Source organism: Balaenoptera acutorostrata, chromosome 11, assembly GCF_949987535.1.
Source record: "Balaenoptera acutorostrata chromosome 11, mBalAcu1.1, whole genome shotgun sequence".
Classification (NCBI taxonomy): domain Eukaryota; kingdom Metazoa; phylum Chordata; class Mammalia; order Artiodactyla; family Balaenopteridae; genus Balaenoptera; species Balaenoptera acutorostrata.
Genome location: NC_080074.1, coordinates 26,247,818 through 26,264,293, shown reverse-complemented (window position 1 = coordinate 26,264,293; position 16,476 = coordinate 26,247,818). Strand labels below are relative to the sequence as shown.

General features: G+C 39.9%; 1 protein-coding gene across 4 annotated transcripts in view; it reads right to left on the bottom strand.

Moving 5' to 3' along the window:
• FGD6 (FYVE, RhoGEF and PH domain containing 6) overlaps positions 1-16,476 on the bottom strand; it is a 107,614-nt gene that overhangs the window by 90,920 nt on the left and 218 nt on the right. For 3 of the 4 annotated variants that reach the window (XM_057557431.1, XM_057557433.1, XM_057557432.1), the window contains exons 1-2: positions 16,374-16,429; positions 8,408-10,832 (exon numbers count right to left, since the gene is read on the bottom strand). In XM_057557431.1, coding sequence (XP_057413414.1) covers positions 8,408-10,832; positions 16,374-16,389 — 2,441 coding nt within the window. In that variant the 5' untranslated portion in view covers positions 16,390-16,429. Of the gene's footprint in view, positions 1-8,407; positions 10,833-16,373; positions 16,430-16,476 lie in introns of those variants that run through there. The other variant, XM_007165873.2, reaches the window with a different exon arrangement.

Here is a 16,476-nt window from a genome sequence, read left to right as displayed (position 1 = left end):
GCCATGGTTTTGCAATTTCCCATCTCTGTGGTGTGGGCAAAGTCAACAAGTCTTGCTGTGCTTGGTCTTATCAGTGAATGAGGAGGTTGGGTTGAATGATTTGTAATGACTCCTTTAGTTTTAAACTTTAATGATTCTATGACTACATTTGACCTAAAGCCATTAAAAGACATACTTTCCAAATTTTTCAAACTACCCCAAAGGCCCTCATTTAAATGTCTTCACCCCAACTTTTGCTAACAAATAAATCGATTTATACCTGGACTAGTGAACGATCTCATTATTTACCCCTCCTTTCCCTCTCCGGAGTCCTTCCCGCAACCTAACAGCGTTAGAGAGGAACTGTGCTTTATTCTCCTGTTTCTAATAGTGGAGCTATTGAAAGAAAAATTAAGTAGTGAAAAAACTACTCATTTAAATTGAAATCTGTTTACTTATGACTGTAGATACATCTAAAGACCAACAGAAAGAGGGAAAAAAACAGTTACCAGTTACTCCTTATTTATTCATTATATCTTCTTTCCTGGATTTGACATTACAGTTGCCATGAAATTCAAATCAGAACTGCCTATCAGATTAAGGGGGAAAAAAAAAAACAAAACCACAGAACAAAAACCAAGCTATTCTAAGTTTATTAAAAACCAAGTCTATACTTTAATTCCTAATGTTTCAAGTGATAATAACATATGCCAAAGTATATCAACTGTTATAAATATGTTACCAAGAAACTGACTTTAAAAAAATACATGATCTAAGTAAAACAAAGTTTTCAACAGAATCCACAGGAGCTAAAAGAACAAGCAGTTACATCATTTCAAACAGAAAAAGGCTAAATGTGTTTGTTTTTCTTTTATTTTTTATCCAAACATTCAGGGGAAACTGACTTGCTTTGTTCAGTGTTTATTATTTTACCTTTCCTGAAGCAGAAACCAAAACACTTTGATAAATGGGATAGTCTGGTAAACAGACCCTTGAACGTTAGGGCTCAGAACCACTAATCCAGTTGCATTCCCATCTTTGCCCCTTTTCCCTGAAGTCACTACCATTATGCTTCAGTTTCTTTATATATAAAAGGGTAATAATACCTAATACAGCCTTACTCCAATTCACACTTACATGGAACCAGAATGGATCTATAATACATGCAAATAAGAAGGGATGAGAAAACTGAATGAAAACTGCGGAAGACAGCTGTCCTTTCTGGAATTACTATCACAGTACTTTACTCCATGGATAGTCTATTTTACAGACCCAATTTTTATAGCCCCGGTGATAGGCTGTCTTTGCCTGATGTCAAAACTACTTGCAAATACTCTTTTCCCTCCACAGATCCACAATTACCAGACCCAGACCAAACCACCAAAGCAGTTTTTCCATACCACCCAGAAGAAATTCGGCAGTTCCATCCTTGAACTTAACTTTTAAACTCAGTCTTTAATAAAAAGGTCAGCACTGCTTTGTAGCTTCCCACACCCAAAAGTACCATGACTCGACCTTCTCTTTGTACCTAATATAGTTTCAAGAAAGTATTAAAATAAACAGGCTCATATAAACATGTCTATTTTTTAAATAAAGGGCTTTCCCTAAATACCAAATTAATCTATGCAACTCCAGGAAAAGATGATGCATTTAAAAGAAATGTCTGGGAGAACACAGAAAGCTTACCAAAGTATCATACAAGCACAGGCAATACTTATGAATACCTGAAATATGAATATACTCATCCCCTTATGTCTGAACAGGAGCCTGCATCTGGAATTCCCCTGAACCACCTGGAGGACTGGTGAGCCAAAGGTCATCTTCTCCACCTCTTCATCCTGTTCCCTCCTCCCTTAATATTTTCCTCATCAACACATTAACCTTTTCCTCTTTGGATACACCAGCATTTAAGAGTCATAAAAACGATTTATTTAACTTTATTGTTCTGTTTTAATGCTATTGTCCCAGTCTCACTTCCTGTTACTTTCCATTGCATTTTTCATATACTAACGATGCTCTTGTGGGCTGGCTGGGAACCCAACTCCTACTCTGGTTATTTTTACTGCAAAAATTCATTAGGTTCCAAACATCCTACTAATATGATTAATCCGTTCACAGACTGATGGATTGTCTGATTATCTTTATCTATCAGGTCCTTACAGGAATTAAAATGCTTAGGAAAAGAATGAAGGCCCTCTTTGTCATCCTTCCCACATCTGCCCTTTCCCAAAAAGTTCATGTTGGGAACATTTCTCCAGAAAATAGGTCAGAATCTCATTTTGCAAAGCAATTTCTATCTCACTGATATAATTTTTTTTAATAGTAATCTTTTATTTATTTATTTATTTATATTTATTTTTGGCTGTGTTGGGTCTTCGTTTCTGTGTGAGGGCTTTCTCTAGTTGCGGCAAGCGCGGGCCACTCTTCATCGCGGTGCGCGGGCCTCTTCACTATCGCGGCCTCTCTTGTTGCGGAGCACAGGCTCCAGACGCGCAGGCTCAGTAGTTGTGGCTCACGGGCCTAGTTGCTCCGCAGCATGTGGGATCTTCCCAGACCAGGGCTCGAACCCGTGTCCCCTGCATTGGCAGGCGGATTCTCAACCACTGCACCACCAGGGAAGCCCACTGATATAATTTTTTTTCAAGATTAAATCAAAGCCTTTATTAAACATCCCTCCTTCAAACCACCTGCATTTAAACCTATACCCCTCTCCCGACTTGCGAACTGTTAGGGCTATGTGTGTGTCATTGTCACCTGGAGGGTTAGATCCAGTTGGACCACGCAATGCTGAAAAGCCACGCCAAGATACACCACACTGGGCAGATCTCCATGGTCCTGTGCCCCAGCTCCACCTCCTTGTTCAGTGTTTTCATTTTTGAAAATCACTGATACAACTTTTAATTGCAATTTTATGAAAACAAAATGAGAACCTTGGCTAAATTTTTAAAATACATATTTGATTTTTACTATTCAAAATTTAATAAAAACCTAGCAATGGAAAATCAATCAATTATCTCAAAAAATAATGCCACCTTTTTTCTCCCAAATGTGCAAATATAAGCTATCTCAAAACAATGTATTTTTACCAAGGAAGACAGGATGCATGTGTGTGTGTGTGTGTGTGTGTACACACAATCACAATGTAGGATGTTTGTTTTTCCATCTCTGGCTAAAAATATGCACTCTAAAAGTATAAAGTGACGTTCTATCACTTAAAAACATATATATTTGATAAAATATCACTTATTCTGTTTTGGCAAGAATGAGACCAAAGTAATATAGTTGGACAAAATACTGCACTTTAACTAATTCCTAATACATATTTAAAAGGAAAAAAGAAAAGCTTTACTGCCAAGAAATAAAAATCCGCAGTTTCAAATGTAGGGTAAGTATGTAAACAAATAGATTTGCCAAACCTGTGTGGCTATGGTTCCAACACAAGAAACACAGAGTTAAAGAGCCATACAAATGTTTGATATTTCCTGAGCTGATGCTGAAAATAACTTACAGGAAAGGGCTGCTGTTGAGACACATGAGTCCCAACCCTCACCCTCTAACTGTGCTTAATCTCACTGGTGCTATGACAACCATGGAAATGCTCTTTAAGGTTATTAATTTATACTTTCATCATTATATTAAAATCCAACAATACTACTAGATGGTACATGCAACCCAAGAGAGATAGCTTCTGGACTGGGTCTGAAGAATTATAACACAAATGCCATAATGGGATTTGAGACTTGAAATACCATTCGGCAGCTCTTTAAGCCCAGTTTTGTGTTTAAAATAGGGAGAAAACCAACAATGAAGCTGCTCTTATTCAGGTTAGAAAATGACCTCCTAAATGCCAAATCCCATCATGTCCATTTTATAAGCCTTAGGTCAAGTGTCACCATCTCTGTGAAGTCATACACCCTGCCTGGGATATAACTCAGACAAAGCTTGGATTACCAAAACCATGTTGTCCTACAACTGAGCTACCTCACTGGGCAGAAACTCCTAGGGAGTAGCACCCCCTTCCACCTTTGAATGCACAGTGCTTGACACAGGGTCAGCCTTGTGCAGTAAATAAACTGCGGACTTGCTACGTTACTCAGGAAAACCCAATTACCACACATTTTCTTCGAAGTGCTTGTAATAAGAACAAACTAAAACAACAGAGGAAAAACCTGGAATGTTTCCAGGGAAAATTTTTCTTGGTTATAGAATCAAGAAATCCGCTACACTTTTTTTTTTTTTTTTTTTAATTTTATTTATTTATTTATTTATTTATTTATTTTTGGCTGTGCTGGGTCTTCGGTTCGTGCGAGGGCTTTCTCTAGTTGCGGCAAGTGGGGGCCACTCTTCATCGCGGTGCGGGGACCGCTCTTCATCGCGGTGCGCGGGCCTTTCACTATCGCGGCCCCTCCCGTTGCGGGGCACAGGCTCCAGACGCGCAGGCTCAGCAGCTGTGGCTCACGGGCCCAGCTGCTCCGTGGCATGTGGGATCTTCCCAGACCAGGGCTCGAACCCGTGTCTCCTGCATTAGCAGGCAGATTCTCAACCACTGCGCCACCAGGGAAGCCCCCGCTACACTTTTAAGAGGAAAATTCCAACGTTTGGGCACGAATAGTTTGCGATCTGTCCCTCTTTAATATCAGAAGCCCAAACTTGAGGAACTTCCTTATGGAAATCACACTTCTTAAATAATAGTAGTAAATGAGCACTCATCACCTGCATGCCAGTGAGAGAAAAAGGCCCACTGTCTGATAGTTGTTTTAGATTTATTATGTCTGAAACATATCAAGGAAGAGGGTAACTATACCCCAAACGTACTGGAATACTCCAAAGTGGCTCACAATCTTACTTCAGACAAAACTGCTTCTGAGAACCCAGAGCAATGGCCCAATGATGACTTACCTGGGAATACCTAAAGCTATGTTTCTTTGGCTTTACCCTCCTTCACCTTGAGATTTGGCCATTCAGGCTTCCTAGTGCCACTCCTTACCATCCAGGCCCCCTCCCTCAGTTTCTTCCACTCAGGAGAAAGGAGACTGGGGAGGGTGAAAGGGAAGGGATAGGAATAATAAAGAAGAAAGCAGGGAAAGCAAATCCACTGCATCCTAATTCCCAACCACCCAGCCCTTCCCTTCTCCTTATCACTCGCAGTGCCTGCAGTGCCTTACAGTCTTTCTCACCGCAAGCCCAGCCCCCAATTTCCTCATTTTTCCTTAGTCACCTCACCCTTTCCACAAACCCTGTAGCCTCAGAAGCAGCAGATTTGCTCCACTGACATCCCGGTGCTCAACTCCACCCTGGCCAACTCTCCTGCATTAGCACAAAGCACCGAGAGGACGAATTTTCCTGGGAAGAGGGAAGGGGAAGCCAGTGCAGTAATGGTTAATATAATTGGGGGACTAAACTGGGACCTTTACCACCATTTCCACAACTGTTTCTTTGGAAAACACACTCTGAGTTCCAAATTATCATGAACTTTTAGAACACAATCCTGGGCTTCCCTGGTGGCGCAGTGGTTGGGAATCTGCCTGCCAATGCAGGGGACACGGGTTCGAGCCCTGGTCTGGGAAGATCCCACATGCCGCGGAGCAACTGGGCCCGTGAGCCACAATTACTGAGCCTGCGCGTCTGGAGCCTGTGCTCCGCAACGAGAGAGGCCGCGATAGTGAGAGGCCCGCGCACCGCGATGAAGAGTGGCCCCCGCTTGCCACAGCTGGAGAAAGCCCTGGCACAGAGGCGAAGACCCAACACAGCCATAAATAAAATAAATAAATAAATAAATAGAACACAATCCTTTTTGGAATTGGGGGCTGCCTGCAATTCTTTCCTGATAAGTTATAAACACGTTGTTATAAATTTGTAAACGTTAAGTAGTTGGATTCATGAAACATCTATACTCTAAAGAAGGTGACCATATGGGCTACCCCAAGCTTGGCAAATGTCTGTTTACTAATCCAGAATCTTCTCGGTTATATATGAAGACTCGGTAAAACTAGTGAGTCTCTGAACCAGTCCCCTCTGTAAGATCCAAAACCTCTTCCGCAAGGCCTAAGAAACTGTTAAAGACACTCTCTTGATTCACTTCAGCAGAAGAATCTTAAACAGGGTTCATCTGTGTTTTTTCTTATCATTTTAGAAAACTAGGGTGTTGGATTTTGAGTTAATTACTCTAAAACACAGATCTATATTTTCAACAGCCATATTCCCAAACAGGATTCCACTTGGATCCACTCAGCTCATCTGAAACAGATGCCCCACTTCTCATTTACCTTACTTTGGGGTGGCCAGGTGTCCTCCTCATGAAGGCTTGAATTTTGCTTTCTCTTTCTACGTGATGTTGTTTACAAAAGGTACAACCTCCCAGGCAAAACCGTTAGTATAGCCCTATGACTGAAGGCTTTTGATTCAGCTGGCACATTTTAGGAATCTCAAGGCTGTTGAGGCCTCCCTGCTCCAGGCCTAAACAAAAATCTCCATGGAAAGCAAAATTCAAAAGCAGAGCTCACCCACTCCTCACCAGGCTGCCCTACTTGACAGCTTCAACCTGTCCAAAGCCGCCCTCGGTTTCCTGTAGCCTTGAGAAAGAACCCTCCTTATGAATGCCATCCAGCTGCACCGGCTGGCTGCGAACATTAACCCCTTCCATGCTGGTTCCCCCCACCCGAGCAGCAGTGCCCTAAAGGCATAAGAACAAGTTCTAGAAGTTTACAGCTTGTGTTAGAGATAATGACAAACCCTTCAGATTAAGCCTGAGGGCCAACAGGAAACTTACACTAAGGGCCAAACCTCCAATTTCAAGGAAAAACTTCATCTTAGCTAAGGATAGTAGTATGTCACAAAGAAGCCAAATTCATTCCTTACATACACACACACACACACACACACACAAAATAATACACAAAAACTTGTTAAAAGGAGGGCAGTACCAACAAAATTGTCCCATGGTGAGAAGAGCAGGCATGAAAATAGACTTTTTTTTTTTTTAAGTTGGATACTTAACTCCACTCTCCATTGAAATGTTTATGCCAAGGGAGAGGCTTTTGCCTAGGTACTAACATTCAGAGAGTAGACAGTTGTAAACAGAATAGAGTCAGATATGAGAAAAGGAAGTAAGATAAGGAAGGTAAGTCTTTTATGGGTTAAAGGAGGAAGGGCAGAGAGGACTGAGTAAAGAAAAGTGCTAGGAGACCAGCTGAAAGTTAAAAGAACAATTTACTTTACTTGATGCGATTTTTGCCGAATAATTTGATTTATTCAATTCACCCAATAATCCTTTTTTTTTTGAGCCCCTGCTATGTGCCACATGTATTACTATTTCTACAGAAGTCCTATTTTAAGACCTAAGCACTCAAAGGCTTGAAGTTAGTAACCTAAGAATATGAAGACTTCAAAAAGGGTCTGTGTACTTCATGTTAAACACAAAACACTTTAAGTACAATGCCAAGGCTCCCTTTGTGACTACGGAGAGAGAAGGAAGCTGCTCCCACAGTAACCTCCTTTGCCTCTCTTTCACTCATTCTCTCATATACTCAACCAACATCTACTGATTCCTACTAAGCCCCTTGCTTGGCCTTATGCAGGACAAAAAGATATGACCAGAACTCTTGGAGCTTAAAACCGAATACCAATCAGACAATTCTACCATAAAACAGACTGAGATAAAGGATACCACAGCATAACTGGGAAGTCAGAATAGGAAATAAACACTTCCCACTAAGTGTAGAAGCTTCACGATGCAAAGGATTGCTGAGCAGGACCATCAAGAATGTGCAAGGAAAAAAAAAAAAAAAGAATGTGCAAGGTTTCAGTTAAGACAGATGAAGTAGGTACACCAGAGGTAGGAAGTACACATACAAAAGTGAGAAAGGACAGTAATTATGTTTTTCCTGCATTTTTCCTATGTCCATCTGAAGTTAATTAGCCTTCAACAAGTAAAATAACTAATCCTCAAAGAGTAGTGAATTTTGCAAATTTAGAGGTTTTACCTGACAAGGGCAACATAGGTAAACACAGATTTCAAAAACTTCACAGATTTCTTACACCTCGCAAATAAACCTCATTGAATTGACCAATTTCCTCCCGTAGGTTCTTGCTATGACTTCCAAGTTGGTGCTTTAGAGGAAATGGGATGTCTCTGTTCTAGGTGTTCCTTGTAGTACCTATACTACTACTACTACTGGTTCAAATTCTTTGAATCAGCTACTAAAATAAGTCAACTACTTAAAGGCTGCATTGCAAACACCCATCCCGAGTATATGATAAAAAGAGACTGCACTTTGGAAACAATTTAATATACGCTTAACTAAACCACTCCCTCAGGAAGTGATTTTTTTCCCACGTATGAGATCTTAACCTACCTCACAGGGCTGCTGAAGGTTAATTTCAGTGATGCAAGCAAAAGGGTAGTGTCTGTCTGACACCTAAGTGTTACCTGGAATGCTGATGTCTGGGTTCAAGTTGCAGCTGGCCATCTGGAGCTTCATATGGCTCTTCTACCTCATACACATTTGCATCAGTGTCCTCCACGCTGCTGGAATTCTGCCATTCCAGCTCTGGAGTTTTCCCCACAGTCATAATAAATGGCAAGTTCTCATACTCTGGTATTTCCTCATAATGGCGTATATTTTCATACTCCGGTGCACAGCCGCTTATAACAGATTTGCCAGGTGCCTGCGAGGATGACTCCCTGGAGAGCAGTTGGTCATCCAAAGACTCAGCTCTTGGTCCATTAGCTGCACTGGTCTGGCCCCGTGACTTCTTCCTCTTCTTTTGGGATTCCAGGCTATAGTTATCTGTCGAATATGCCTTAATGGGTTTATTTCTCTTTTCTTCTACCAACAAGCCATGCCAATCACTTTCACTCCCTTTTCTCTCCCCACCCGCAAGGCTGCCTGAGGTTGTGTCTCCGAGTTGGCTACTCTTGGACCAAAATTTCTGGAAGTCACTCTTCATGAAACAGATGGACAGCTTCATGTTGAGCAACTTCTTTAAAGAGTTCTTCTTTAGAGAGTCTTTGCAAGGCTTAGTGCACCTTTCTGCATCCACAGCAGATAATGATTTTGCTCTAGGCTTGGTCAGGGCAGTGGGAGGCTCACTGTTTGAGGATATGGTAACAGACTTTAAGGATTCTGGGTTCCCTGAAAAGGGTATAATAGGATGAGGTAATTTCCACACTGGCTTCTCTGAAGCCCGTTTAGGCATATCAAAGGAGGACGACACACCATGGTTTTGGGCACATAAATGCTGAAGGTGATTTCTTTCTAGACCCTTCTCTGAACTTTTTTCTTCATTTGAGGGATAAGAACTTTTCTCCACAAGCTCCTCTGAGGCAGCCTTTTTAAGCACTCCTGCAGAAGGCAAGCTGTGTCTCTGAGGTTTTTTGGGGACAATTCTTGAGGAACTTTCATCTTTTATCATAGATTCCTTTTGCAGTTGAGGGGCAGACACTCCCGGGTTACAGGCAGTAGGCAAATGTTCGGTGCAGGTTAATCTGAGCTGCTTGGGCAGGCTCATAGATAGAGTACTGCATCTTATAAAACTGGTCCTTTTGTCCACAGCAGGTGACATACTAGAACCATCTCCTGTCTTGTCAGAACTCAAATTAGAGTCTGTCTCTAAAGGAGATGCCATATTTTCAAAGGAAGATGTTTCAGGACACAGAGCTTTTTGTGAGTTGATTAAGTTTTGTCTGTCACCGCTGAAGTCCACATTCAATTCACTTTTATTTCCTGGCTTCACTTTGTCCACCTGTTCCTGGTTACACAAAACATTCCGATGAAAAACACTGATTTTATTGTTTTTCAAACTATCTTCAAAAAGACAAGGAGAGCTACTGTCTACATTCTCTGGTTCTTCAGTACTTTCACTAGGAGTATCTATATGTTTCTGGCGTAATAGGCGTGCAGCACGTGTCTTTCTGGGCTTGGGAGTTGGAAATTTGGGGGTGTATGGCACTAAGTGAATTTCCAAGGGACCAAGGTCTTTGACTTCTGATTTCTTAATATCTCTATCTGAAGATAAAAAAGTACTCCTTTTACCATTTTCTAGAGCTTCTTGTTCAGATGAATGAAAGTAAGTGTTGCTTTTTTCACTGTCACCCTGACTAGTTTCAAAATTTTGAAATTCATCACTAGTAAGTTGTAGGTGGCAATGGTGATGATCAGAAACTTTTTCGAAGCTGGACAGGGAAGGTGACAAATCTGCAAATTCAATTCTGAATTGTCTGTTGGAATTACAGCCATCACTCATTTCTGGACTGTCTGTGAATCTGTGCTTCTGTGGAAAAATAAAAGGTGATGTTCGTTGTGTTAAAACATCTTTCAGCTTCTCTTCCAGGATGTTTGCCTTTAAAACTACTTCACTCTGGCTCTTGACCTTTTCATCATTAGAATCACATTTACGCTGAATTTTTATAGCTGAAGAGGACTCACCAATTTTATTATTTTCTAAATTTTCATGCATTTCCAGGGGCCCTAAGACAAGCTGCTTGACACACAAATTCTCTCTATTTCCAAGCTTATGGTTACACTCAGAACGGCAGGAACACATTGGTAAAATATAATCACTGCTCTGATGCCCTCTGTTTTTGCAGCTAGAGTTGTCAGTGCTTTCAGGGAATTCCTGTTTATGCTCTTCCAGGTTCACGATGATTTTCCTTGATGGTGACTGCCTGATGTCTTGAACAGGTGAGGCCTTTAGAACTTTTGGTTTCGGAGCTATTGCTGGTTTGGTTTTCTTTGTTGACTGTGGAACACTAGAAACCACGATCTCAGGTTTAGGTGCAACAGGAGGTGGAGCTGGCTTATTATTTGCCACCACAAACTTTGGCTTGGGGGCCACTGGTGGCTTCTTAATCTCTAGAAAGGAAAAAAAATCTGATAACCAAAAAACCAAGGCACAAGATAAATGATTAAATTTGATAACATTTTTACTTTTGACAATATGCTGAACTTGCATTTTACTAGGTAGTTTATATTATACTATACAGAGTCTATTATTACTCTTGAAAATTCCTTAAATTGCCCTTCAGTTCCAGTACACATAGCTTTGGATATATTGTACATTGCTTAATAAGTCCAATACAGTTTTTCTTCTAACTCTGGAATGGATTACCATATCTTCAGGCAACACTAAATGAAATACAGTAACTGGCTTCTGCTTGAGATCCGTATGTAGGAGAAGGCACTTCAGTTCATTTGCTGAGTGCTAAGAGTTGAATCTGCCTAAGGTTTATGTAGGATGCAACTCTAAGCTTCTCATGTGAATAAGCAGTACATGTTCTTCTATCTCAATGACATACAGTAGAATTGTATGAATGCCCTTTATCAATGACCTATCTCACTAGAACCACAAAATAACCTAAAAAGGAATACAGAAATCAGGAATTTTCCAAACTGAAAAGTAATGATACTGTAATATTTGAGGCTCTTGATGAGGTTGGTATTTTTTCTGTGCAGGGGTTGTCAAATGGGAATTTTCATTATAATCCTTCACTGAGCTTTATTTTTAAAATGTCACATGCCTACGCTCTACCCCAGGTGATTACGCTGTGTACCCTTCATTTATAACCACTATTCTAGTGCATTTAAAAGATGACCATGATTCCTATTGTAGTAATTCTTTCTTGGCATTATGTAAAAAGGACTCAATGAGCACCTATTAGACTGTGCTAGATTTGCAAAGTTCTGCTACTAACCTACAGGAACCTAAATAAAAGCTTCACACAAAAGACCTATAAAATGAAGTTACACAGAGTCTGAACATCCTCATTTTTTAACGTTCTTTTATGTTTTTCTACCTATACTATCACTTATCACCCCCTCATATTTCCCAAGACAAGGTAAAACATATTTTATCTTATACTTTTTATACTTATGTTTGTTCCTCCGACAGGATCTAACGCTTAATGAAAACTTAGTTAGTGAAAAACATAAACATAAACCTTTCAAAATATCATCTGCTGGACATTGTTTAAGTACTTGAATACACAGAGGCTTTGATTCTTCACTTGGTGAGGAGTTTCTTTTCAACAAAGGAAATTAGTCACAACACTCCAACCCGGGAAGATATTACAGGGACATGAGTAGGGAGGAAAAAGAAAAAAGAGTAGGGTGCTCTACTTCCTTTTACCAACCAAGGAAGAATTTCTCAAACCCCTAATACTCTGTGTTCAACTAAGATCACCTGATGACAGATGGTTTCTCATTCAATTCCTCAGAATAATGTTATAATAAAAAAGATATGAAGTATTTCCAAAATGACTTAATACAAATTCCCAATACCATGCAATTTCAGTTGTGTTCAATAAGCATGTTATTATTGTTTTCTTAGGTAGAAAAAATTTTAAAACCATTCAAAGCCTAATGATAAAGCTTGGTGTAATGGTCTATTAAATTAAACTCCTGACCTATAAAGTCTTAAGAGAAAGTATGAATGCCCTAGGCCTCTTACCTCCCATCTTACTCAAGATAAGGAAAACAGACAGACCATCACATTGATTTCATTTCTGTAAGCATTCTGAAAACATCCTACCTCTGGGCATTTTGAAGGAATTAAAAAAAAAAAAAAGAAATCAGTTCTGTAACATGGAAAGAGTTCTGGAGATTGGCTGCACAGCAGTATGAACGTACTTAACGCTACTGAACTGTACACTTAAAAATAGTATAGATGGTAAATTTATGTTAGGTGTATTTTACCACAACTAAAAAAAACAAACAAAAAAACCCCGTCTCATTAATCTTTTACTTTCTGAATCTTAGAGCCTTTTCAGAAGCTTCAGGGTCATTTACCCAACCAATTTTTGCTATTTTAGTTCAATCATTTTTCATAAATCTCTGTTCTTAGTGTCCTAGAAATTCAATTAACTATATGAATTATGGTCGATTACCAACAGATATAGCGCAGCATTATGTACCTAACTGCCTCAACACATACTCACTGAATTAAATAAAGAGGCCAATAACATAACTGGGTGTGCCTCTGTGGAGAATTGGTTGCCTCAGTTTCCTTACTTGCAAATGAGGGAGCTGAACAGATCTCTAAAGCCTAAATGATTCTGAGATGATAACTTCAGGAGATATCTGCTTCAGGAGAACCCTTAGATTCTCTAGCCGCTTTGCCCTGTGTGATTTTTCTTTGGTGTACCTCCCTCTGTCTTCACCACTAGAAGGTAAGCTCCAGGAGAGCAGGTACTTTGTCTCTCTGCTGTATCCCCAATGCTAAACATAGGGCCTGGGAACAGTCAGAGCTGCCACATAGGCATAGTCTTTACTATGTCTCAATAACAAGATATTTCTTTAAAAAGAAATCAATATCCACTTAAATGTAGAATATTTTGAAAAGTTAGCAGGAATCAACTTCAATAGGATTACTGAATAAGTTCTTTTTTTAAATTTATTTAATTAATTTATTTATTTATGGCTGCATTGGGTCTTTGTTGCTGCGCACAGGTTTTCTCTAGTTGCGGCGAGTGGAGGTTACTCTTCTTAGTGGTGCGCGGGCTTCTCATTGCGGTGACTTCTCTTGTTGTGGAGCACGGGCTCTAGGCGCGCGGGCTTCAGTAGTTGTGGTGGATGCGGGCTCAGTAGTTGTGGCTTGTGGGCTCTAGAGCGCAGGCTCAGTAGTTGTGGCACACGGGCTGAGTTGCTCCACAGCATGTGGGATCTTCCCAGACCAGGGCTTGAACCAGCGTCCCCTGCATTGGCAGGTGGATTCTTAACCACTGCGCCACCAGGGAAGTCCCTAAGTTCTTAATTATTAGTAGGAACAAGTGTTCAACTAAGTCACTAGAATAGCAATATTTGAAGTCCTTCATTATTATTATTTTTTTAATTTTAAAATTATTTATTTATTTTTTAGTGGCTCTATTTTGAAAGAAACACAGCTCAAAAAATAACGAGCCTTTATATTACGGTCTGCTCCAATGTCAAACTCTTGAAATAAGTGCACGACGTTTGGAAATGGATCCAGCACCTTTGGATCTTAATACTGTATCAACAGTCAGACCCAAAGCTTTTTAGAGCATAGCAGCAAATCTTTTATTTACACAGCTGTTTGGCTCCAGGGAAAATAAGGTAAGAAAGTAAAGCACTAGGTACCATTTTACTAACAATTACAAACACACTCATCGTCTGTTACACACAGATGGCGGCGGTCCACGTGCAACACTTTCTTAGCTATTGGACCAGCCAAAAAGCAGAGCACAGCACATATACACCGAGACCTGTACATGTTCAAAAATATATGAAATATATTTCTATAATCATCTCTCCTTTTTTCATATATTGATTAGAATAATTCTAAAATCTCTATTGTGGGCCTACTCTTTCATAGACACAGAAAAACAAAGCAAGCTCTTCTTCAGGATACATATAACTTAGATGTTCTACATTTTTCTTATTGCCTTAAATTAAGCCAACCATCCCAAATACCACAGATTAGATTCAGTGTAAACAAACATCCCCTCCCCCAACTGCAAATAACATTCCTAAAGTTTTAATGAATTCTGAATACTGTTCCAAAGAGCATCATAAACAGCTTGTAAGAATGATGAACACATAATTTTATAAGAATAGGATGCAAATAAAACCCCAGTTCTTTTCCATATTCTCCATTTAGACATGAGAAAAAATAATAAATCTTAACAGATGGGTGAATAAAAAAGTAGTTAATGCTTCTCAGCAAGCCATGCTAAAAACCAACTAACTCAGCTAAACACAGGAAGTGTCCCTCTTTTAAAACACCACAAAAATGTCTGTGGACTTCTTTAATTATAAAGTTGATAAAATATAAAAATAGTTTGCATTATTCGAGGGTCATTCAAATGAAAGAATAATAAAATTCCAGACTGAGACCTAGATCCGGTTTACATATTTAAATGTAGAATTAAATGCTTCTGTATAGGTTCATTATAAACTGTTAGGACTGGAACTGAAAACTGATACATATAAGGTATGAATTTTAAATGTGTTTGACACTGGAGGGGAGAGTTAAAATTGGCTGGAAGGATTTTAAAATCTCCAACCACTTTAAATTGAAATTAAATTAGACTTGTTCCTTAATAAAACTTAAAGTGAGGCACAGAAATTTAGGATGAAAATAATTCACCTCAATAAGTAGAAAGCCTCCCTTTGGTAAGGAAAAGAGAGTTTATAAATAACATAATTCCCAGTACACGATGACATATCTCCTGTACACACATACAGCATCAAAAAGGAAAGATCCACATCTTCCTCAGGAATACTACTATGGGAACACTTCACCCCTTGCTTTCTTATTCCTATTGGCTAAACTTCTTGCCTCGTTAGTTGTAATCTGATTACACCTAGCCGTACAACCTCCAATATATCTAGGCTTAGAAAGAATACAAACCAGAATATGTAGAGTGCTGTTTGACAGTTGCAAGATGCAGGAATTTAAAATAAATGCCAAGAAAAGCTAAGAAAATTTAATCTGATACTTACATGCTGGTTCTAGAAGAAACTGTGGTGAAGCTTTACACTATTTTACTATAAAATGTCTAATGAAAGTTTATTTATTACAACGTGGGCAAAAATGTTCCTTAATACTGAATACATTATCAAGTTCTGGCTTAAAAATTAACCTATGTTCTTATAAGTGAATTTAACACCACTTTAGTAATTATTTTGGAAAATAGGAACTGTTCCTTCAGAATGTTTAGAAATACAACGTCCAGAATTCTTCAAAGTCTACACAAAGGTAATACAACAGGCTTTGCCTTTTGGATAAAGGGAAACGACGACAGGAGGCAGTCAGAAAATAAGGCTTTGTCTACACTAACCAGGTAGAAACAGGGGGAAAAATCCATAAAAAATTGGATGAAAATGAACCAAAACCTTGGCATCGGCAATTCTACTCCTCTGCTCCTCAGGTAACCGGGGGAAAACCACCAAAACAGGAGTAAAAATGTCTAAACCTCTTTACTTAATAAGGGTCAGGGTTTCCAGTCGACATTAGGGGTTAAAGCCACTCAGCCTAGTCGCCGAGTTCAACACTCCGGGAACACTGCCCTTTCCTAGAATAACTGATTTCTTAACATGGGAATCTAAACTATTTTCATACGCAAAGGCAAAGTCGCTCAAATTTTAAGAGAGAAGAGTAAACGCCCTCTTTACATTTCCCGTTTCACCTGGCGCTAAGAGACCCCAACACGGTCTTCTTTTAAAAGGAGGTCCCAAGAGACACACGATTTCCAAAGAGCCCCTCTTGGCATGAAGGGACGAAAAAATCCGGCAGCAGACACCGTCTCCTCCGCACAGTCCTGAGGAAAGGTAGAGAGAATATCGCTAACCCATCCCGGAGGACAAAGTTGCTCCGAGGCCAAGACCTGCAGCGCTCGCTACAAACTTTCCAGCGGCAGCGCGAGCGCCGTCACTTACCGGCTGCAGAAGTCATGATTCCCCCGTGTAGCTCGCTTCCCCGCTCGCCCCCCTCAGTCCCCGCTCCCCTTACAGTCCATTGTTTCAAGAGTTTGGGCAGAAG